General features: G+C 44.3%; 1 protein-coding gene across 1 annotated transcript in view; it reads left to right on the top strand.

Moving 5' to 3' along the window:
• The window catches only part of Basp1 (brain abundant membrane attached signal protein 1), a 48300-nt gene extending 25005 nt beyond the window's left edge, over positions 1–23295 (top strand). The window contains exon 2 of the mRNA XM_050120484.1: positions 21684–23295. Coding sequence (XP_049976441.1) covers positions 21693–22370 — 678 coding nt within the window. The 5' untranslated portion in view covers positions 21684–21692 and the 3' untranslated portion in view covers positions 22371–23295. The remainder of the gene's footprint in view (positions 1–21683) is intronic.
• The last annotated feature ends 1276 nt before the right edge of the window (positions 23296–24571 follow it).

The following is a 24571-nucleotide window of genomic DNA, read 5'->3' as shown; positions in this document are numbered from 1 at the left end:
TCTCATGTACCGTTGAAGTTGAATGTGAAGCCTGGGCTTCAGAGTCAGCGGCCTGGACATCACAGTGTCTCAGAGGCTCTGGAAACTCAGAGGGGCTCAATGTCTTAACAAGAGCAAGACTACATGAGTGGACCCCAAGGTGATCCTCTCAGGAATGTTCGGAACAAGCCCTGGGCAGGAGAGAAGAGCCCAGGCTAAACCTAACGATGGAAGAGTGCTGCGGGCAGAAACTCACGGCCTGAAGCAGATATCGTTCCTCTTCCTTTCTCTATTGGATGATTCCTTGATAGCACAGAGCAGTCGTAGAGATGCGTATTTCAACTTTGGAGAGATCAGGCATGATGTGACTACAGGGGTCCCACAAGGTGATATCCTCTGCTCAAGGAGAGTATTTTCTACAATCTGTCACTTCCAATTTTATAAATCACTCCTAGCATATTACTATTCTGTATGACTCTCCCAGAATGTTGACCCGAAGAGCTGTGTTTCTGCTACATCCTATGTTTCTTTGCTGTCAAGAAGTCTAAGCTATAAACAAACACCCACTAGAACCCCTTCCCCAACTCTCTTGGTTCTCAACTGCATGCATTCCTGCCTGCCATTCTTCCTTGGTGATGATCCTGTCGAAAGCTAATTGGGTACAGCACTTTCACCCAAGATTGATACATAGCTCGGCAACCCCTTCCCCTCTGCTTCCTTCAATTCCCATCAGCCTGGGCCTGCATGTGTAGCTCAGGCTGGTCTCAAACTGAGAGCTTCCTGTCTCGGTCTCCTGAGAGCTGGGATGGCAGTGTGGCACTGCTCTCCCCACTCCCAGCTTACCAAACTTCAAGGACCAGACAGGAGCTATTTCAGACTTCTGGCTACACGGTATTTCTTTCGATTGTTCAGCCTTGCTCTTGGGATGCGAAGGAGCAACAGGCGGTGTCCGTGAACAGCGAAGACTGAGTTCTGAGGGAGCTTCAGCTCTGTAGAGGGGCATAGGCTTGCTGGTTGCTGCTCTTGGAGAAGAGGTTAAGTTCTGGAATTTCCAGCTCTAATCCGACAAATCAAATCACCTGACAAAACTGAAAATCAGCCCTTGCTGCTTTCCCTCTGCAAGGATTCAGGGGACTTAGCTAGGTTTCTGAGAATTCTTTGTCTTTACAGTGTTACCCCGCACAAGACAGTCATGCCCCTAGGAGAACAGCTGCGGTTTGAAGTTAGAGGCTTCTTTCCTGCCTGCTTTGATAGGCCTGAGCAACCAGTCTTCTCCCGGTATCTTAAAATGAACCATATCTTTCAAAACCTCTCTTCATATTCGGTTGGTTATCAAACCGGGAGGCCAGGTTGCTTTGATTGGCACATCTGTGTTCTCCAATACCTGTGCTGGAATCCATGGTCCAGGGAAGGCTTGACTTCTCACCTCCTTAGTCAGCTGACCTACCTTTTCTCCACCAGCAGTGAGAAGATGATGCACTCATGCGGGAGGCTTTGTGGAACCTAAGAATTAATCCTTCAGGGTCAATCACCACGTGTGGTGCCTCGTGTTTGTTCCTACTACGTAAGGATGTACCTGGCTACTTGAGAAAAAAAGTAATAAAGGAATCTGCATTTAGGCCCTTTGATAATGTATTCTAGTTGGAAATCTTTATTTGCCCTGTACTTGAGAGTATTTAGTATTTTGAGTTGAGGGGGATTTTTTTTTTCTTAAAGAAAAGAGCCAGCTAGTACTTTAATATCTTATATGCAAATGAGTGCTGATGGTGGAAAAAATGAGCGCAATTCACTTTAAAGACGCCAAAGCAGTTTCTCTAGTCTTTGTTAGCCGTTAATTCACATTTATCTGCAATTGAAAAAGTAAGTTTCTGTGATGACAACTAGCTCTTTTTCTTAAAAATTACTTTTCCATGAAAAGCTGTATTGCAGGTGTAGGAGCACATATCTAGCAAGTATGCTTCTGCCATTGGTGTACCTCCTGTCTACAGAGCTCCGTAACAGTTCTGCTGTGAATGCCCTCTGGATGGCAGGATGCTTGGGGCAGGTGTGGGGGAGGGGTGGGAAGACCTGAGGAGTCTGGGGGCCATCACCAGTCCTAAGGCAAGGGGTGGGGACTGTCACTAATTCTAAGGACAGGGACAATTAGATGAAATCAGTCTGGTTGCAAAAGTAAAATGATGTAGTTTGATTAGTGGGTTGATCTTGATGGTGTTTTAAAATAAACTGTCATTTTTTTTTCAGAGTTTAACTGATGGGGAAACTCTGTGACAGAAAGCTGTCACAAAATGTGCACGGTGCTGCCCAGACCCCTGAATTTAGTCTCAGCCTCACTTGTTCCCAATCCTAAGACATGTTACAGTTATGTGGGAAGAGAGAGACCAATGAAAAAATGGAGAGAATATTTTCTATTTCCATAAAGCTTTAACAATGTGTCTTATGTTCACTGAGAAAGCGAGAATTTCATAATGTCATCGTCATTCAGGTGTTATGACTGCGTTCACCCATGGCATCTTCTCTGGTCCTTGGTCCTTCTCGTCCACTTCCTGTTCCCAAATTATCCTCTTTCTGCTTTCATACCACACTGCATATCATTTATATTCCACATATGAGGGGGAACATGTGGCATTCGTCTTCTGAGTCATCCTGGTTGAACTCACCTCTGTCAGAAGGGGCAGGGTTAAGAAAACAAACAGCAAAAGCTGTGAGGATATAGGGCAAGTGTGTTCATTACTGGGAGAATGGCGGAAATGGGAAGCTGTCCAGCCACTGCGGACATCCATATGAAAGTTCCTGAGTAATTTAGAAGTGGGGCTCACACACACACACACACACACACACACACACACACACACACAGAGGGAGAGAGACAGAGACAGACAGACACACACACGCACACACACACAGAGAGACAGAGACAGAGAGAGACAGAGACAGACAGACAGACAGACAGACAGACAGACAGACAGACACACACGAGGCCATGGAGTATTATTCAGCCACAAACAGCACATTTATATTATTGTGGGGAAATGGACGGAGCTTGAGATTTGCCACGTGAAGAGGGCAGATCTTTAGTGCCCATCAGTGCTCGGTATCTTTATTCCAGTAGCTATCACATAGGACAGCCTGTTTCAGTTGGCGCCAAAGGAAGTAACAGTCTGGCCCTGATCACTATCTCTGTAGATGTTCCTTGGTTTAGGCATGGTTGGGGTAATTTCAGTTCACCTCCTGCTTCTCCTTGGTTGGTGCATGCAACTGACTGAAGATGTTGCTTTGGTTCCCCCTTGCTTTGTGTGATAATTCTAGGCAGCAATGTTTTGAAATCTATTTCCCAAACATGTAACCCATTTGAACCTTCGAGTGGATTGTCTGGAGGAAAGGGAAGGAAGTCAGCTTGTGACACACGCAGTAGGTCTTCAGTCAAATTTTGTTCATATCCTTTTACCCAAAATGGTGTCTCTGTTGTCCTCACATGTAACAAAGCCAAACAAAATTCTGCATTTATTATACTGGTGTTTTTGATCCATGGGATTTCTTAAGTAAGTAGCTCAGTTGTGTTGTGGGGAGATTTTGTGTCTGCCTATATGGGTATGTGAAGGATAGGTCCTGGGATTTTGGGTCCCTTGTCTTTTGTTAACGACACAGTAAAACCATCTACCCACTTACTACTATAGAGCTTCACTAGAGTATCCATTTTAAGACAGACCTGGGAGTCATAGATTAGTTCTCTTTCTCATGCTTGTATATATGCTTCCCTTCCTGTCTGCAAAACGTGTGAAATTTCTGGTCCCTGTGTGTCAGCTTGTGGCTGCTGTTGTGTTGAATCTCTTGCCTTTCATTGGCTTCTCTGGGCCAATTGGGAAACGTAATTTGAAAACCACCACTCATGGCAGTACAATAAGGTAGGGAGTTGGGAAGGGGCAAGAATGGGTGTGTGCCACAGCCACATGCAGGGGACATGGTTGAGTGCTTAGGAGAGGGCACCTAGTTTCCTCACCCATTAGAGAGAATCTGTGCCTGATCAATGAATCTGGAGATGCACTGTTACTGGCATTGGAGACTCAATTATCGCCCCTTTGTCTGCATGCTTGCCACATTACCTCATTGCACTCTTGTTTCTTAGCAGCTCCATGGTCCTTGTCTTAGTTACTGAACCAAGTTTGAAGAATGAAGAAAGCTTCACTATGTAGTTTTCTATTCTAGTTCTTGCAAAATCAATCAACTTTCTGCTATAGTTGATTTGTTAAAATTGTTTAAGTTGCCTTCTCTGACTTTGATCCTTGGGCTGACCTTTGTTCTGTTACCTTTGACCCTTTCAGGAAGCAGAGTGTGCCTGTGATACTGGAAGGGAATGTCTAGGAGTGGTCAGGGTTGATCTTGCTTTTCAGTGGGCCGCCGAGGTGTAGCCGAGTCAAGATGTGAGGTGTAGGGGAGTCAGGATGTGGGGTGTGGGGGAGTCAAGATGTGGGGTGTAGGGGAGTCAAGATGTGACATGTAGGGGAGTCAGGATGTGAGGTATAGGGGAGTCAAGATGTTCGTATTGTTTCACAAACAAGTCTGTAGGTGGATTTGAGTCTGTAAGACATTCTCATTAGACACACTTATTATTATCACACCTTTTTTTTTTTAATGAACACCAATGTGTAGAACTAAGAGATGCAATTGTAGACATTTATATCACAATTGCAGTGACCAACCCTGGGACGTTACAAGTGGCCCGTTCAACCTGAGCCATTTTTACCAGGGCTGTGTCGAGGTACCGTCCTTAGTCCAACAGATGTTTAAGATTTTAAAATTTAAAAGCCCCGTGTCATGAACAAAATTAGTTGGTTTTCTGTGGAGAGTAACCGGGTACTATTGAAGGTCTTGAACAACCAGGGAGTCCATGTTCAGTGGTGCTTAGGATCCAGGGAGCTAAAATGCCACTGTGGCAAAATGTGGCCTCCAAGCTCAGTTTCTTGACTTGCTTTCTGTAAACTTATAGGAAAAAATGGTGATGGTTGACTTTTGTCCTGATTTTGTGCTAAGATTGACGACAGGTTTCGGTCAGCTCTTTTCAGACACGTTACAGCCTTGGATGGAAAATAAAACATAGTTCAATTTCAAAACTGCTCCTGAACCTCAAACAGGTGAATTGAGCAAGAGAGAATGCGGTGTTTAGTTCCATGCTTTTCGTCACAGCCAACGTAAGCAAGGAAGATGGAAGTAGCTTGGAAAAACATTCTGCCTTCTGAGTGCACATTAAATCAAATCCTTCTTGCTTACTGCTTGGGGGTGTTTTCCTAAATGCTGGGCCCAGCCAATTCGAACTCTACTGGTGAGAACTGTCTGTTTTCATCATTGGAAGATTTATTTACACGACCCGCTCTTAGAATCACCGAGTGAACAGCAGATTGTGCATTTTTTGCAGTGTCTGACCTAGAATCATAACGTTAAGGAAGGTGATTATTTTATTATAATTGAATCAATGCTCTCTTGTTTCTCAGTCGTGAATGCAGTACCTGTCAGATTGCTATTTCCTTCTGGCTGTTCAGGGGAACTTGAATTTCAGTTTGACTCTGTTACTTGTAAGTACAACAGAGGCTTTGTTTCAGGTGGAGGGATGAAAACAAAAATGGACTGGAGACCTACTGTGTGTCACGAGGAGCTGGAGCCGATTTCACTTCCTTCCCCAGTGATAGTGATTTGATACTATAATGACCTGCTGACCCCCTCCCTTCCCCCGCCCTGCCCCTTCTTCAGGCTAGTTTGACTTTGTGGAGACTTGACTTCCTTGCCCAGGTCACATAGCTCAGCCAGGTTGGCTGACCTCATACCCCACATTTTTTTTTTTTTTTTGTATACTGGGTCAGAGTTCATGTCATTAAAGTTCTACTTGAACCAAAAGAGAAAAACCTGTTTTCTGCAACACGAACTCTAATTACATAAAGTGGATGCTTCTGAGAACAGTATTGTCTCATAGTGTAGGCTGCAAATCTCGAACAACAATCAAAGCCTTGGCTTTATGTAAGAAGGGATCAGTTCAAAACCAAATAGCACCTGTCCTGAGCTTGCCACGATTAAGGAGGAAGTGGTTGGGGTGACAAGAGCCTGCCTAAGTCCTGGGACATACAGGCAGGGGTTTCTTTGCGTTGCTCAGCCAAGGTTGCTGTGCCTTGTTCTCTCTAGCTAACCTATGGCACTAACTGAAGGGGTAGGCAAGGGAGAAGCAGGGGTGAGCAGAGGATGGCTGAGGGACTGGCTGCTGGGGAAGCTTTGGACCGTGGAATATGTTGTAGTAAATGTAGTAAATGTGTAGTAGCTCTGCCTGCAAAACAAACTCAAAGGTAAGGTATCCTAAGAGTGGATATCTCACTGGGGCTAATACCACCATGTTCTATGTACCCTCATCATTTCTGGGTTAGACCAGGCTAGGCCTCTTCCACTTCATGTCTAGGCTTCTCAGTGTGTGCCCTTGACCATGTGCTAGACTTTTATGTGGTATACTGATGAATAAACAGATTCTTAAAATTTGGTCTAGGCCCTCCACTTAATCTCCTGACATGTCCCTGTGACCCCACCATCTCCCTGTGTTTTCACTAGCTCTTCAGTGATTGTGGCATACGCCCATCTTACTATTGTTGGACCCATTGAGTTGAGGTGATGGCTACGTAAGGGACTGCTTTAAAGTGTATTGAAATCTGGTTATTCCTGTTAGAATCCCTTCCCACTCACCCACCCAGAAAGCGGCGCTGAGTGTCAGCTATGTGCTGTGCTCTGGGTGAAAGGATCTTCGCCAGGATTCCCTGGGTGAGAAGCCTTAGCTGTATTTCTGTTGAAATCTCACAGCACACGGGAACATTTCTCCCTTGAATGGTTTCACATTAGGTAGCTTGGAAGCTCAGATTTGAAGAAGCTGAAAGTGTGGAGGAGAACGTGAGTTACCGAGGGAGAAATGCGGGGGAGACTCCTCAACCGTCGGGAAGAACCCGATGATCAGTGCCTTCGGAGGGTGCACGGTGTTGTCTGGGCTCAGCTTTGCGGTTTCCTAGACGTGGGCCTGGTGCACACTGTTTGCCTGAGGACTTTTCATTCCTTTATTAACTTTGAAAACATTGGTTGAGCCCCTCTTGGTGTCAAGCAAGACACCAACGAAAAGCGCATTCTTCGTTTAGCTAGTTAAGGAGAGGTATAAAGAAGTCTAGATTGCTTTTCTGTGCCAGTGATTAAAATTAGGAAGGTGGGTTTAAGACTGGACATACTATACTTGTAGATCTGGGAGAAAAAAGATACATTGAAATATCAATGTACAGCAGGTTTAGGCAGTCATTGAATGCGTGACTCATCCGCTTATATTTGGGGGCAGGAGCGACTGGAAATAAGTTGCAGCTATTCCTGGTGTTGGTGAACCTTTCTTCTTTGTCAGGCGTCTAAAAATGAGAGAATCTGCTCTGGCTCCAAGCCCATCATGTCCTGTCTAGCCCACTAACAAGTGAGAGAAACTGTCGTGGCTCCAAGCTCATCATGTCCTGTCTAGCCCACTAATAAGCAGCAGAAAATATCTCAGGAGCTATTAGTTATTTCCTCTCCTACTTTATTTTGGATTCTGTTTGAGAGTTCGAAATTAGTTGTGGTAATACGACCTACTGCTTTCCTGAGCCTCTGGGAGGGAAGTGTGGCTTGGAAATGATCTCAGCAGCCTGCGTTTCCTGAGGTGGCTGCTTGTGGTTCACTTGCCCGTATTGACTGGGCGCACAGGTGATTCACAGATAACCCTGGGTGAGGGAGGATGCAGCAGCCTGGGACTTTTGAAAGGATCACCCCGTTAAGTGCAAATAAATAACATCATGAAGCCTCGGTGGACTCTAAAAGCATAGTCCACGGCGGATGGAGATGCATAATACATGAGTTCCGGGAGGGCTGGCCGCATGAGGCAGGATGTATTAAGAGGGGCTCCTTACAATGGCCATCGCCAGTCAACCTTTGCCTTCAAAGAGAAACCTCACCTGCCAGTGTCATGGCAGCGGCACAATCATCAGCTCAGACTGTTACGGTGAGAAACGTGTAGGGTCAGCTAGAGGAGGAACAGCTTGAGAATTGACCTGCCTAATGTACACACTTTTTTTTCCACTTAAAGTGGGGAAATCGTGACAATATGGCTTGTAGGATGTCTATTCTCATTGTTAACTGTGCTGTGGGTTGTGGTGACAGAGTTTGCTGCCGTGGATGTTGTCTGGGACATGTTTTATTTAATGGAATGGAAATCTCAATGGTAGCTTAGCATGCTTATTTTTCAACTGCGACATGAAAGATGGGTTTACATAATTCAGTGGGTAAACTAAATCATTGTGTTGGCTCTTTTCATCTCACAGTTTTATAGCCAGAGTTTCATGTTCCTGTGTACAGTGAGTTTATGGTATTTATCAAGCTCCCATTGAATAGTAACTACCATAAAACAAACACAAAACAAAACCTTTGCTCTATATACATCAGATGTATTTGAGCAAATATTGGAGAAAAGCTTTAGGTCATTACTCAGGTCTATTTGATTGCTAAAACAACAATATTTCAACACAATATAACAGAACACAAAAAGATTAGACAACCAAATGATGAATGACTACAGATGAATGGTTTATCTAGACCAAAACCAGGAGAGTAAAGGAGTCACATGAGCCAGGGCCCTTTGGGTACTGGTTGACAATCTATACGTGAGTTCTGACTTAGTGCCTAAGAAGCCCATGGAAGCAGGCAGAATGCCGTGAGTCTGTTTACACTGTAGCACAACAAGACCGTCCCATGTCTAATGGTCACTAGGCCAATTGTGTGGTCTTTCAGCTGGAGAAATGCCTGCTCCTTTGAATGGGGTTGAATGAGACAACAACCATTGGAGCTGCATTTACATCACTTTCTTTTTCCTTTCTAAATAGCAACCATCTCTCTTTAACACGCATAGTTTCGGCATACAGCGCCGAGTCTTCTAGTCTTCCTCCATCAATACCGTTTCATCTTTTCACTTTAGTTCCTTTGTTGTTGTGTAATCCCATATTCCCGTATGTATTTCATTCCTTCCAAAGCCCTATTGCAAAAGAGAAGCCAGCCTTGCTGATTCTCCAGATTCCTGGAATCACTCTGCCCAGACTCTTGGTCTTGACTGAAGCGAGGTCCTTTCATATTGCTCAGACTTCATCCAGACCTTCCTCAAAAGTCAAGCATCTTTCCTAAGTAGCAAGGTCATGGAGGTGTCAGTAGTCCACAGCTCTCTGACCTGGCCAAATTTCTTCATCTGTTCTTGTCTTTCTTAAGTAACATATGACTTCACAGAGATACTTCCTAAAAACCTATCCTTGATACTTGAGATGTGTCTTTTTTGGTGTGTTTTTTTTTTTTTTTTTTTTTTTTTTTTTTTTTTTTTTTTTTTTTTTTTTTTTTTTTTTTTTTTTTTTATTCGGTGTTCTGTATGCTTCTTGAACCTTCATAGGTACATCTTTCTTTAGGTTGGGAAAGTTTTTTTTTTAAATTTTCTATCTGTTCCCAGAGTTGGCTGTTCTGTGTATTTTCCCCGAGGCAACCTGTGCCTTTCTAGTCCAGAGTCCTCTACTCCTAGTAAGAGTGTGCCCTTGTCGACTTCAAGAATGTCAAAGGGTTTTTGGATCATCTTAAATGTACACTTCCTGTTTGTTCCCGGGGACACTGACACTTTGCATTTTCTCGTGGTTTTCCACTGGAGAGCTTATCTATCCTCCAAGGCTACTTGCCCTATGCTTAAGGAACAGCGCTATCCTTCCAGGCTGCTGTTCCTTTGGCTAAGGAACTTCAGTGAGCTAGATTGCAGCTCCACAAACCATTTGCTCTTTGCTGGCCGAGGGTGAGGTATTTACTACCTATAATTCTCAATTTCCTTATTTTTGTATGGTGGGACTAGTAATAATTTCTTTCTGATAGGACAGTTAATATATTGATATATAAAAAAATCAGTCATTAAAACACCTTAGGGAAATACCTTAGGGAGAATAAGTCATATATATGTAAGTAATTTTGATGTTTCTCCTTAATCAATAAACTTTCCCTGCTCCTCTGTCCTCATTTTTTACTCTCATGGTATTTATGTACTTTGTCTGCATATATCTGCATATGTCCCATCAGGTGTTAGTCTCTTATGGTTAAATAAAGCTCCTTTCCCAGTCTGATTAACATATTTTTCATCATTCTATTTTCTCCAGGTTTCCCTGCATGCTGGACTTTCCCCCCCTTTTTTTTCTGTTGGAGACCCCAGGTGCCCTGGGTATGCTTCTGTAGGCTCTGTAGGACTGGCCTGGGATGGGCGAGGGACAACCGGGAGGACACTTATGCTCTGTTGTTCTTTGTGCTCGAAAGACTTTCTGTATTCATGCACTTTGCAGGGCATTTATAGGAAAAATTCATCTTGTTCTTCTGTTTGGAAAGAGTGGGTTATAGAAGGATGAGTATCTGCATGTGGGGGTACATTTTTCCTTCCTTCCTTCCTTCCTTCCTTCCTTCCTTCCTTCCTTCCTTCCTTCCTTCCTTCCTTCCTTCCTTCCTTTTCTCTCTCTCTTTCTTTTTTCTTTCCAATAATGCCTCCCAATATCTTTCATAACACTGAGAACATTTTACTGTGACAAGGGAATTGTCTTCAAAACACTTTCTCTCAGTTTTTATGGATGGCATTTCAAAGGTTTGCCTTGGGAACTTTGGCTGGGTTGACAAATCTTAATACGGTTCTCTTTCCCTGGAGAACACTGCCATCCATCCCCAAATGGTGGTGATGTTAGAACTGCTGAATAGAAGCTTTGACCGAAGCAGACAGTGGCAAACAATCAATCTAATAAGGGAGATTCTCACCGGCATTGGAGAAACTTGACAGCAGATCGTTGTGATGGACACGTACTGGTAAGGATACCCAAAACACACAGGCTACATTGCCTTCACCTCAGTTCCCCCTTCTAGAATAAACATTTTGACCATTTAAAATAAAGGAACCAGTCATTTGTTCAAACTAGAAATTGGTGGGCCTGACAAACTCTCTTAGACCCTTTATTTATATTTACTAAAAACTCTCTTTGCTTCTTCATTCTCTGTTAATTCTTTCTCTATGGTAAGGGGAGTGCAGTGATGCTGGCGGTGGTGTGGTGGTTTATGGTGTTTGTAAGGGAAAAATCTTTGCTGTGTGGCCTAGATTGTCCTTGAACTTTCAACCCTCCTTATTCCGCTGCTCCAGCCTTGTAATTCTAGGTACTTTATATCACCACACCCAGTGATAGCTAGATTTGACGAACAGCTTAGATTCTTCCATCCTGAGTAATTACAAGTCCAAACCTGTCTAGTGATAAATATGTCAGCAGATGCAATTCATGAGCCAATTGTAGCTTTATATTGTGTTTCAGAAAAGTCAGTCGATGGTTGCCTGGTATCTAAAGCTGCTGACCTGTGCAGAACTGTGTTAACAGAGTGACGATTGCTTTTCCAAGGATGTAGTTTATGTGTTGAAGCCATGTACCAAACTTTGTCAGGAACGGAGGGTTGGGTCCTAGCATCCTTCCACAGCATAGATATTTCCTTCTGATTATGAGACAGAAACACAATCAGAGGATTACTTCTTGTGTGTCCTGAGTGATGAATTGAAATAGCACTCTCGTCTGTGAACAGGCTGTTGGATATTCATGTTGGGTTTTACTGCTGATATGCAGTTGTCTGCATAATAATGCTTGCTATCATAGTTAAGAACTCTCTTCTGCTGATTCTAGATGAAATGGCCAATTGATCCAAATTTGCATTTTCAAAATAGGAATTTTGCAGTGTTTGGCAGCTTTTTATGTAAGAAATGCTTAGATGTTATTAGTGCAAAGGAAGAAGACACCGATAGAGATATCCTGTGAAATAGTAGATAGATTAGCTTTTGGGATCACACGGAGGAGTTTGATGTTATTTTCTTGTCTTCTTTCCATTAATGTGTGCTGGTTGATTCATGCCAGTGAGTTTTATTAAGTTACAAAGCTCTGCTCATTGGTGGAGTAGTATTATATAGAACTTTTGCCAGTGAGAAATGGAATTGGGTATATCATGGAGAATGTTAGTTAATGCCCTGGATTTGTGTGCTTATGCAATTATGCATTTTCTGAAGGGGGCAGTGCTCTGAGCGGGGGTTCTGCTCTTTACTCACTCAGAGAACTGGGTAGCATAAGTCTTGGTGGTAGGACCAAGGAAGTTCTGCTAATGTGAAAAGTGGGTGATCGCAAATCATGCTCATCTGCATCCAGACTTCAGAATCCAGATTGGGGAAAACGCCCACATGTAAGTGCCTTAGTTTTACGTGCTGCCAAGTGGAGGGCCACTGGGGTAACCCAAGTTAGTCCAAGGGCCTTTGAGGAAGCTTGGTCACACGTCACTATTCAGACCTGACTCAAAGGGCTGAAGGCTCGTTACAATGAATAAAACTCATTTCTCCTACTCACGGCTTGGCTTCTTTCAGAGTTCTCCCCTTCTCCTTCATCTACATGCAGGCACACCACTGAATATGTTTAATTCAACGAACAGAGAAACAACCCAGTAACAAAGCTTACATTTTCATATCAGGCAACCATATGAACAATTTCCACTTGGCCTTGCTTGTGGATCAAATACTGTTCTAGTACATGGGGCTATGACTTCTCTCCATCTGTAGGACTCTAGTTCTTTTGTATTTAAAGTCATAACATTCTGATTTCTTTAAAGCATGGTGTGTGTGTGTGTGTGTGTTTGTGTGCTTATACACACGTGGTACATACACACAATCGTATGCAGGTATACATGCCTCTTTTCATACAAAGAGACCAGAGGAAGCTACCACTACTCCCTCCCTCTCCATCTTACTCCCTGGAGACACAGTCAGCCTTGGAACTTGGCAAAAAGCCAACAATCCCCAGAATCCTGTTTCTCACCCTGCCCTTATGGGGAGATGGACCACGGTCACGTGTATAATCAGTCTCCGCTTTTTAGGTGGGTTCTGGGGATGTGAACTTAGGTCCTCATGCTTGTTCAGCAAGTGCACTTACCTGCTGAGCTATGCAGAGCCCTTGTGCAATTCTTTCGACTAAAGCCAAAAGGGTATGCAGGTGGTAGGGCTGACCATGCATTTTAGCTAGTTATTACTGGCAGGGGTTGAGGAATCCCATTATTGCCAGGTATAGTCTTCTGGAAAGGATACAAACACTGTTTTTTACCTTCCAAATTAGGTCAGAGAGTGTGTCCAATTACCAAAGCAATGCGTCAATGCCCAGGTTCGCTAGAACAGAAGACAAAGCCTTGGTGGCTCTCCCAAATCATTACACCCTTGCGTTGACTTCTGTTAAAAATGGCGCCACGCCTCCAGTTCTCTGCTGCTGTGTGCTCTTGCTTCATGGTCCTCTAAAGGTGTCTTTAGGATAAGAACATGCAAGACTCCAGTACCTGTAAGGCAGAAGTACGGGAGAGGATTGGGTGTGGAGCAAAAGATAGGATCTGGAGAAGTAGACACTTGGCATCTCTGAAAACGAGCAGTTTTTCCCCTCTCCACTCTCCTGATGGCTTCTTCTCACTTGCTGATTATGTGGGAGAATAAAGGATCTGCGCTTCAAGTCCCTGTGGCTTTCCCTTGCTCTTCTCAAAGCAGGGCCCGTCACTTTAGAAGTCACAATTGGTCTGCAAGATCCTCAGCTTATATTCCAAACAAAATCTTACAAAATGTCTTCCCTTAAAAAACTATTTTATTTTATTTTTTTTGTCTTAGATACTGTCTTCTCTATTCCAGGCTGGCCATGAATGTTCCATTACATCCTGAGTGCTGGGATTGTAGCTACGGACACAACACACAGGGTGGTGTCCTTAATCCTACAAGACTAAGGGCCTCCTGTAGAGATTAAGCAATCTCTACCACTTGAGCCACATTCTCTGCCATAAAATGTTGCCCTTTTATGACTTTATCGAAATGGTAATGTGTCCTTGTTTTATTTTACGGAGCTTTTCCATTTTAGCCTTTGAGTTGGAGAAAAAAATCAATGGATAAGAATTTCTTAGATAATTTCATTATTCCTGAGTCTATTAGAGAGCCCCTGGGTATTTAGAAATGAATTGAATATTTTTTCCCTTAGAAAGTAATTCCCTGGGCTTCTTAGCTCAATTAAAATCAAAACAGAAAATGTTTTCTGCCAAGGTGAGAGGCATTAGCTGGAGAGAATACCAGTTGTGTGCTAAGCCCTTAGGTCTGCGGAGGGAAGGAGAGGGAAAAATTTGACCTTGTCAAAATTTTGGCCTTTATTTATGCTGTAATATCTTAACATTTATTTCTTTGGAGGGAATTTTTTTTTCTATTCTCTTCACAGAATTCAGTATGCTATTATTCCCCACCTCCCACCTTCTCCCCACCCCCCCAGGGAAGATCATTTAAAAAGACCTGCTTTTTAAATGAGATCGTCCCCCATTTTTCTCTATTTCATGTTCCTGGTACAAAGGAGTCTGTGGTCAGGAACGGAAGAGCCGTCAGACGCGTTGCGGAAGCTCTACTTCTGAGATGATTCTCCTCAGCCCCAGCAAATGCATGTGAGCAAGTTTCGTAGTTCATACGCCGTGCACCTATATATGGGTGAGCTTTCAGAGCTGACGTCCTGTAAAGCAGCCCAGCCCTGCTTCAGGAATCGCAAGGGCTCTATTTGCATGGGTCACGGGTTCCCGGGGGCTCTGCAGACAATGTCTTCTCTATGGACTATTCTGGAAGGTGTGGTGGAGGAAGTGGCGATAGTTCCTACATTCACAAGCGTGGACTTGTGTCTTTACAAGTGTATTTTACATGCAGGAAACGGATTTCGTAGTTCCTCTTAGCTTGTTGCAAATGGTCCTAAATGCTTCTCATTGGATGCAGAGTGGGTAAAGGAAATTGTTTTAACTTAGCTCTCCAGGTTCTATACTTGCTTTGCATTTGTTTGTTTCTATTAGGTTGGCAGTTACTGCCTCTTTCTTTTTTGAGAGAGAGAGAGTTAGATGGCTCTATTACAGAAATCAGGACCCAAAGCCTCAGCCCTACTTTCCTTTTCCTAAGCTGAGTGACACGTTAATTTGTGGGGTTGTGCTAGCCATCCTTCTGCTTAAGCTGGTTTTGAAGGCTGTGATGTCATGGCACAGAAAGGACACGTTCTTTGGCACACCATTCCCCTGGCAGACAGAGGGTGACTCCTGCTGAGCAGGACCACCGGTGGTGGTAGACGGCACACTAAAGGCAGTGAAAGGGAAGTCACTGTCCTTTCTAAATCGCCAGGACACCGTCGGTCGTGCCATGCCCAGGGAGCTAATGACACCCGAGTTTTCTGACAGCCATGACTCCGTCTGTGGAATGTATTCAGTGTGAACTTGCACTCTGGCTCATTTGCGAGCTGACACACTACGAAAACATCTCCTAAATGTAATCGCGATCCCTAAAAAAAATTTCTATTCTTTGGTAAATATTTGGTAAAGATCATGTTTCATAAGGCTTTATTTTAACTATTTTTGATAGTCTCAGATTACTGTTTTCTTATTTCTAGTTTTTTAACAAGTGTCATAAATATTGACACAGTACATCTTAGTTTAATTGGCTGCACTGATAGATGGGCTTGCTTTAAGATTGAAAAATGTGAGCTCAGGAATGTTCCGGATGAGCTGATTTTTGTCTGCACCCAAATCATCCTGTAGTTGGTGAGAACTAGGGTGGTTTTATGGACTTCTGTGATAATGGCACAGAGCTGACTAGGGCCTGCTGTGTCCTAGGGATTATATACAAAATAAGCACAAACTTATGTAATGTGAACAGCTAAGGGATATATATATATTTTCCTGTTCTCTGACAGGCTTCCTGGAGAGAAAGCAATAAGCACCAAACATTTCAGACCATCTCTGTAAGAGAGCCTTGATTATAAGTTCTGAATTATTTGTCACCTTTAATCTCTCAGAGTTTCAAATAAACATAAAAGATAATTATTTATGCACATATTTGAATTTTGTGTAGCTGTAAAATATCCAAATTTAAACGCTCAGGATCAAAAACCAATGTATCATTAAGGTTTGCTGTAGTACCCATTTAAAAAATCACATTTCTGCCCCCTTTGAAATTGAAATTAGTTATAAATAATTTTCCCCCTATAATATATTCCTGTTAATGCCTAGAATCCTAGTAGTTGGTTTAGAGGAAGACCTCAAGCACAGTTTTTTTTTTGGGGGGGGGATATTTATTACTTTTTCCAGTTGGTTTTAGGGCAACAGAAATCACTATAACCAATCTATCTGACTGGAAAGACATTTCTTTATGCACCTTCTTGGGTGTGAAGTTAAAGAAACATGGTTTTAGATATGTTACAAAGAGGGCTGGAAAGGTCACTCACTGAGTCAGCAGCTAGCACCTGAGTTCCATCTCAAAAGCCGGGTAAAAAAGCCAGGCGTGGTGGTGGGTGTCTATAATTCCAGCACTGGGGAGATAGGAGGATCCTGGACCTCAGTGGGCATGTCCAGGCCTGTGGGAGACCATTTCAAGAAATTCAGTGATAGTGCCTGAGGAATAATTGTCAAGGTTGTTGTCTAGTTACTTTTCTATTGCTGTGATAAGACACTATGGCCAACACAGCTTATAAAAGAAAGCATTTAATTTGGAGCTTGTGGTTCCAGAGGGTTAGAGGTCATCATGGCAGGGAGCATGGCGGCAGGCAGACAGACAGGCAGCAGACAGGCAGGCATACAGGCAGGACACTGGACCAGTAGCTGGGAGTTTACATCTTGATCCACATTCAGGAGGCAAAAAAAGAGAACTAACTACAAATGGATGGGCTTGTGAAACCTCAAAGTTGGCCCCCAGTGACGTACCTCTTCCAACAAGGCCACACCTCCCAATCCTTCCCAAACAGTTCCACCAACTAGAGACCAAACATATGGGGGCCATTCTCATTCAAAACACCACAGTTGTTCTGTGATTTTATTACATGTACCTGTAAGTATACATGCACACACACACAAACACACACCCACACCCACACACACACAGAAGCACTACAAACGTCCCAAAATAAGCATTCATGAGGAAAAGTCACTGACAATGAGCAAGCGGGAGCTCATCAATGTCATCAATAAATATGGCATCTGTGAAGTTGGTCTCAGGAGTGGCCTGCTCATGACTCATGCTGCATGGATGCAAACCCTGCACTCCCTGGCAGATGGCTGCAATGGCGCTGCTGTGGCCAGCAATTGCTGCTGACTCCATGTACCTGTCTTGTGCCTCCCTTTGCCTTCTTGCTCCTCACCCCAGGTCGCTCGCACTTGGCAATGCTGCTAGCTGCTGCAGTGACAGGACCTCTTTTGAAACAGAAAGCAGGTCTCACCAACATTGCTTCTGGAAGGCTGGTTTGCACTGAGTTTCTAAAGAGAGGAAAAAGAATTAGAAGGCAGTCATGGTAGGTGCAGAGTACGTTCTATGTCAGTGCTTTAAACATACTAAAAGCACGGATTCATTTTTTTGATATTGCAAAAAAAATTCACATGTAGAAAATCATCAAAAAGAGACATTGACTGGGCTACTTCCTCTCATGAACATCTTACCTTTGACTTGTAAGCCAAAATAAAATAGAGATATTTTATCCTCGATGTATAAATTTGAAGCAATTGATGACCTTTAAGTAAGGAATGTAGATTCTTTTCCATCTACATTTCCAATGTAAAATATGGAATTTCTTGTTTCCTTGAAATAACCGATGGAAAGGTATTGACTGAGAACACAGGGGAAAGTGAAGTGATGCTTCCTTTGTGAGCACTCAGGACACATTGATATTCAGAGGAATGGGTTTATAGTGCATATGTAATTGCTTTGTTTTGTTTTAGAGACAGGGTCTTGCCATGTAACCCAGGCTGTCCTGGAATACATGGTACCACTGTCCTAGCCTCACAGGTGCTAGGATTACAGACCGACTATACTCAGTTTCTAATTTACAGTTTCTCAAATCTTTGTCTAGAAACCGATTTCTCATTATAATGGGTAGTTGGTGCATTTAGACGGACTTGTAGCGTTGTGAAAATTGTATATGTCTAAATATTCTGAGCAGAGAGGTGACCTGGTTCTGGTGTCAGCCACTCTGTGCAAAGGCCTCGCTCACATCTGCAGGGACAGCAGGAGCTTGCTTGGAGCACACCCATCAAATGTCTTTCAGATAACATTTTAAAAAGTGTTTCCTTTTTCAACAGTATTGTAATCACAATGTTTCTAGTGAATGACTCTAAAACTCACATGAAGAACCTATTTCAGCTCTTCTGCTCACGTGTGTAAGTGCAGAATTCTCTGGGAATGTAAGATGAAGCACTGGGAAGAAGAACCAAGATTTCGACAGACACTGTACTGCTGTCTTACTTTAAATACCCATGAAATTGACCTTTGTTACTTTACAGCAAATAAAGAGGCAACAAGGTTCATTAACTTGCTCAAAGCATTCACCCAGGTGTCCTTTGAAGGTAGGATGCACGGATCAACCTTGGCCCTAGTGTCCAGACGCTCGACGCTCTATGAAGTAATTCTTGCCTCTTGCCCACTGTTTTTAGTTATCTATTTATTTATTTATTTATTATTTATTTATTTATTATCAGAGTGCACCCAGCATTCTTTCTCTCTCTGCTATTAAAAAAAATGAGGTTCTTGCCCCTTTTACAAGAAGATGTAGAAGGTCTGTGGAGGTGTCATGGCTGAGACGGACTCTAGCGTTTGTCCTCCTGTGAACACACAGAACTCCAGTGCATGCATCAGCATTTGCCCGTTTTCTCAGCGCCGCTCACTGCTGGTGGACATCCTGACTGTGAGGAGATATAGAGGCGAGCTTGCTGCTTAGGATGGCGCCTTAGGTTAGGCTTACGTAACTTCCAAGACCCCTTACTTATTGACCCAAGATACCTGTTTCTCCGCACACCCGACCTTTCCATGTGTGCGTGTGTATGGTGTGTATGCAAATGTGTGTGTGCAAATGTTTGCTTGTTTGTGCAAAGGCCTAAGGTTGGTGTCCAGAGTCTTTCTGCATAGCCATACTCTCCACTTTATTCCTTGAGCCAGGTTCTTTCAGTGGCACCCAGAGCTAGTTGATAAGGCCAGTCTAGCTATCTTTCTCAAGGCATCCGCCGTCTCTACCTTCTAGAGCTAGAATTACAGGTACTTAGTGAATTGTGGGTCCAAACTCCAGCATCTATAAGCACCTTCAAGCTGCCAAGTCAGCTATCCAGCCCTATAGCTATCTTTATCTTTTTTTTAAGCCCAAGTGTTCCAATTTTCTAGACTAAGTCATTTCTTTCAAAAATAGAAGTCATAGAAAGGAGAGGACTCATTCAACTCCATCCCCACGCTCCTTGCTTGGGGATGTCTTAAGGATCTAATAAAAGAGCTTCACCAGCAATGGAGGAGGAGGAGGAGAGGCTTAGGGGAGAGAGTACCTAGGAAGTGTCTTCTGTAACTGGTACCCTTTCTCAGTGCTGAGCTCTGGGCCATTCTGGGAGGTCCTGCCTTGGAATCCAGGAAAGCAACATTCCTGGGTTTAGAGCTCTGCTGCCAGATCAGCTTCTTAGTGGGCAGAGTTCCCCCATCACCTGCCAGGTGGTGCTTCTCACACCAACACATTCCTGTTGGCTCTGACCTTTGTTTTATCGCACGGCTCCATGAACTCAGCTCTTCAGAATTTCCCTTTCGGTAAAAGGAGGATGCCAGTGGCGCACCACTGTATGATGCTCTTGAGAAGGTGAAACACGTAGGCAAATTGTTTAGGGTTAGGACTGTTCCCGCCGCCTTCGGTTTTAATTTGTAACTTTAATTGACCCCTCTGGGTGCTGGCCAGGTGTTCACACATATTCTTGCGGGAAATAGCCAGACAACTGCTTTCCCGGGATTCTAGCGCAGTTCATAGGCCTCCTCCTGAAACTCGGCCGTGTTTCGCACAGGTCAATCAGCTGAAAGCGCTGAGTGTTTTGTTAAAAAAAAAAAAAGTCTACATTATTGAGGCACTTTCTCTTACAACTCGTGTTTGTTCGATTTCTACCAAGAAAAGAGTCACAGCTGGGCTTAAGACAAAGAATAGAAAGCGGCTTTAATTGTACTTCGGAAAACCAATTTTAGTATCGTAGATTTTAGGTTTGTAAACCAACAGGGCATTAAACCTCTGGGGATTGCTATATAGAATTTCATACTGTGGGGGTCAGAATCCAGAGCTCCACTCTTTGTTCACAGTGAGACTTCTTTTCCTCTTTGTTTCCTAGGCTGCAATTCCTAGGCTGGTGTATGGGTTTCTGTCAGACAACTGGGAGAAAAATCTAAAGGCAGAACTGTGAGGTGTTCTGTTCCCCAACTCCGCCTAATGCGTCCAAATGTAACTTGGGGTCTAGGAGCTGAAGTCACGTGTAATATCAACAACTGGGGGTGTGTCTAAGAAGTTGATGAAGGTGTTATAAATTACAATTTTTCACTTATTGCTTAGTGGTAAAATATTTTTCATTGTGGTTTCAGCACATATATTTACTACAACATTGGGTACAACAGAAAAATTCAGTAAAATGGGACTGGTTGCTCGAAGTGGGTTAGTACTCCAAGCCATTCCTTTCCCCTTTAAGAAACAGCAGAAATTCCTGGATGACACAATAAAGACCTTTCTTGAGAATGGGAAGAATGGTTTAGTCATCTTTGTGTTTGTTTCTCTTTTTCTCTCTCCTGTCTCCTCCAACTCTTAAAACCAACCCAGACAGGAAATTAGCATAGCATGGTGAGACACATTTTGACTGAAGAATGGTACTCTATCCGACACCCGACTGACTGTCAAGAAATGTGGGTGACTCCATTATTACGAATCCTGATCACAGGAGGTGTGCTGAAGGGAAAGCTCGTTTTCTTCTGCTCAGAATGGGTGATAGTAAGGGTGAGGGGGAGCTGGGTGAGGAGAGCTCAGGGCTCCGCCAGGAGTAAGCAGAACCGCGTGAGCTCACCAAGGGTTTCTACTGGGTCCTGTGCTTCTCCTCTGCCCTCCTCTCCTTGTGGGGTCCAACAGGGGCAGTGGAATGTTAGCGTTGAAAAGCTTTGCCATCTTTCATGAACGAAAAACAAATACGATTTCTCAAGAAAGCAACATCTCAGTGATTTCTTACAGGCAGATGATGCCACAAAAACGTGCTTCCGGAAGCAGTAGGTGAGAGATGTGTGATGGACGCCATGCATGCAGCTTCTTAAGGAAGTTGTTTGTAACTTATGAGGGTTTTTTTTTTTTTTTTTTTTTTTTTTTTNGTTTTGTTTTTTTTTTTTTTTTTTTTTTTTTTTTTTTTTTTTTTTTTTTTTTTTTTTTTTTAACTAGCTGCATTTTAGTTCTAAAATGGCTGTCTCTGCCATTCTGCGCCGCCGTCTTCAGTCCTGGATATTTAAGACAAAGAGACGAATAGGAAACCAATACCATGCCACCTGGACTCCCTTTGGGCAGCTGGGCCCACTCATCGTCTTTGGGTTAAGAGTCCTTCCACATGCTGGCCCGCAGGCTTCTTAGCAGAGGCTTTCTTTGTTCTTTGTTACTTCTAATTGTGATAGGATGCTTGTGATATCCAGGCTGCTTGGTGGCCCCTGGGCAATCAATCACCTGAGGTCCTTAACTCCTTACTCTGCAGGAGGCCTCCTGCACGTTTGCCTGCCTGACCGTAACGCCCCCTTTGTCTCCCCTTGTGCTTCCTTGCAGAACTCCAAGATGGGAGGCAAGCTGAGCAAGAAGAAGAAGGGCTACAATGTGAACGACGAGAAAGCCAAGGACAAAGACAAGAAGGCTGAAGGCGCCGGCACCGAGGAGGAGGGGACCGCGAAGGAGAGCGAGCCCCAGGCGGCCGCCGACGCCGCCGAGGTCAAAGAGAGCGCGGAGGAGAAGCCCAAGGACGCGGCGGACGGCGAGGCCAAGGCGGAGGAGAAGGAGGGCGACAAGGCGGCGGCGGCCAAGGAGGAGGCGCCCAAGGCCGAGCCCGAGAAGAGCGAGGGCGCCGCGGAGGAGCAGCAGCCCGAGCCCGCGCCGGCGCCCGAGCAGGAGGCGGCCGCGCCCGGGCCCGCTGCGGGCGGCGAGGTCCCCAAGGCCGGCGACACCGCGGGCGCCGAGAGCACGGGCGCGGCCGAGGAGGAGGGCGAGGCCAAAAAGACTGAGGCTCCCGCCGGCGGCCCCGAGGCGAAAAGCGACGCGGCCCCGGCTTCAGACTCTAAACCTAGCAGCGCCGACGGCGCGCCCTCGTCCAAGGAGACGGCCGCGGCCTCGGAGGCGCCCAGTTCCACGGCCAAGGCCACTGCGCCCGCCGCGCCCCCAGCCGCCACCACCGAGCCGCAGGCCGAGGCCCCCGCCGCCCCCGCCGCCAGCTCCGAGCAAAGCGTGGCCGTCAAAGAGTAACCGGGACAGCCTAGCCAGAACCGACGACGCCACTTGCAAACGACCTGTCTCACGCTCTCTCTGTCTCTCACTCTGTCCTCTCTCTGTCTCTCTATCCTATACTAACTTGTTTCAAATTGGAAGTAAGGATATGTATTGCCCAAGGGATTAAAAAGAAAAAGAGAAAAGGAAAAAAAAAAAAAAAGAGGATGTGTCCCATCAGGGGAGGGAGGGGGTGGGGAGAATCCAAATAGTATTTTTGTGGGGAAATATCTAATATACCTTCAGTCAACTTGACCAGTCAGTCCTGGATTTTAGAGATCATTGTCTGAAAGTACATCATTTGTACCTGAACCGCTGTCCCCTGGCGCGCCACCCCGAAAGCCCCAGCATCTTTCCCGCGCTGCGGTTGGGGGAGGAAAGCGTTTGATTCTGCCCACAGGGCCAGTGCCAAGGCAATCAGATCTTTATGAAAGCAGTATTTTCTGTGTTTTAATTTACAGCCTTTCTTATTTTGGTATTTTTTTTTATCGTTGTGGATGAATGCCACCTTTCAGACGGAGCCCACTTAGCTTGTCCATATATATCTTGATGCCAAGCCTCCATTCTTCCTCTCCAGATATTTTTGGGAGTAACAAACATTCTCTCATCATACTTAGCCTACCTAGATTTCTCATGACGAGTTAATGCATGTCCGTGGTTGGGTGCACCTGTAGTTCTGTTTATTGGTCAGTGGAAATGAAAAATAAAAAATAAAAAGTCTGCCTTCATTGCAGTTCCAGTTTTCTCCCATCTGTGTCTCAGACACCAACACACCACCCATTGGAAAATGGAAAATAAAAAAAAAACAAAAAATAAAAAAAATGTACAATGGATGCATTGAAATTATATGTAATTGTATAAATGGTGCAACAGTAATAAAGTTAAACAATTAAAAAGTAGTAAAGGCTGTTGGCTTTCTTTGCCTTTGCTTGTCTGTAGTGGGTGTTTCTCTTTCGTGCGAAAGATGGGATGAAGGTATGAAGTGGGATCCCAAAGTCTTCTTGACCATTATCTTTAAAAACCCACACCGAGCAGCAGCAACAGTGGAGTCAATGCCGGTTCAGTCATCCCGTGAGATGAACAGGAAAAAGTTCTATGGGTTTACACCCAACGATAGCGTGGGTGTAATCATCGATACTTTAAATGCGCGGATACTTTGATTAAAACATTAAAAGACAGTAAAGAGCTGTATATTGAAGACAGGGAAGAATAGCACGATCTTACAGAGACATCCTATGTGTCTTAAGTTGTGAAGTCATGGACCAGCGTCTATGCCTGCACCCTCCAGGTGAACTGAGAGCAGAGTAAGGGAAAGGACCAGGAAAGCCATGAAGGTGGTGGAAAAATAAGAGAAAGCTGCATTCTCTTCTGCTATTAGGGCTTCTGTTTTCTCCAGATCGCAGTTGCTTTGCTTTCAAGGGACCATAAACCTTGTGACCTCTAAGACAAGAACCCTGTGATAATTGAACTATGTGAAAGTTTGTGCACATGCCAGAGAACCGTGTATAACATGGACAGATGTGCTAGCTTGTCACCCCCCCCCCACCCCGTGAATCCATTACTGGGGTAGTGACCATCTGTGTGCTCAGCGTCCCCCTGTGGTGTGCATGGGAAAGAGGCTGAAGGGTGGTGGCTTCTGTGCACACACATCAGTTCTTGAGTGTAAGAAAAGGAGTGATTGTCAGATCGCTGAGAGTAATTTGGGTGTTTTCCAATCGGATACTAGACCCGACTTTTAAAAAAGAAAACCTCAGCAATGCAAAGTTTTCTCAAACTTGAATGAGAGAAATGCCCAGGAAAATAAGTAACAGTTTCATATTTAGAGTGTTGCTTGGAGAGTTTCCTGTAGAATCCGTGGAGACCATGAAACGTGTATGACGCTGTGGGTCTGAATCAGCCTGGCTCCATTCCTGAGGGTTACACCAAGAGGAGCCCCTCCCCGGATATTCTCTGCGTATCTGGAATCAGTACCACACCCGAAGAAGCAGACGTGGTGGCATTGCACTAGTTAGTTTTTTGGAGTTCAGGCCATGGTCATGATCATGTCTTGAGGTTCTTGTTTTTACAATGAAATAAATTTGAACTCTTAATGCACAAAAGCACAGCATACACGAACTATGTAAACTATTAATCAACAGCCAACTCTTTTAGGGAAGAAACATGGAAGGGGACTGTCCAGG

Source organism: Alexandromys fortis, unplaced genomic scaffold (genome assembly GCF_014885135.2).
Source record: "Alexandromys fortis isolate MF-2015 unplaced genomic scaffold, M_Fortis_MF-2015_v1.1 scaffold_191, whole genome shotgun sequence".
Classification (NCBI taxonomy): Eukaryota; Metazoa; Chordata; class Mammalia; order Rodentia; family Cricetidae; genus Alexandromys; species Alexandromys fortis.
This window is presented reverse-complemented; position numbering and strand designations above follow the sequence as displayed.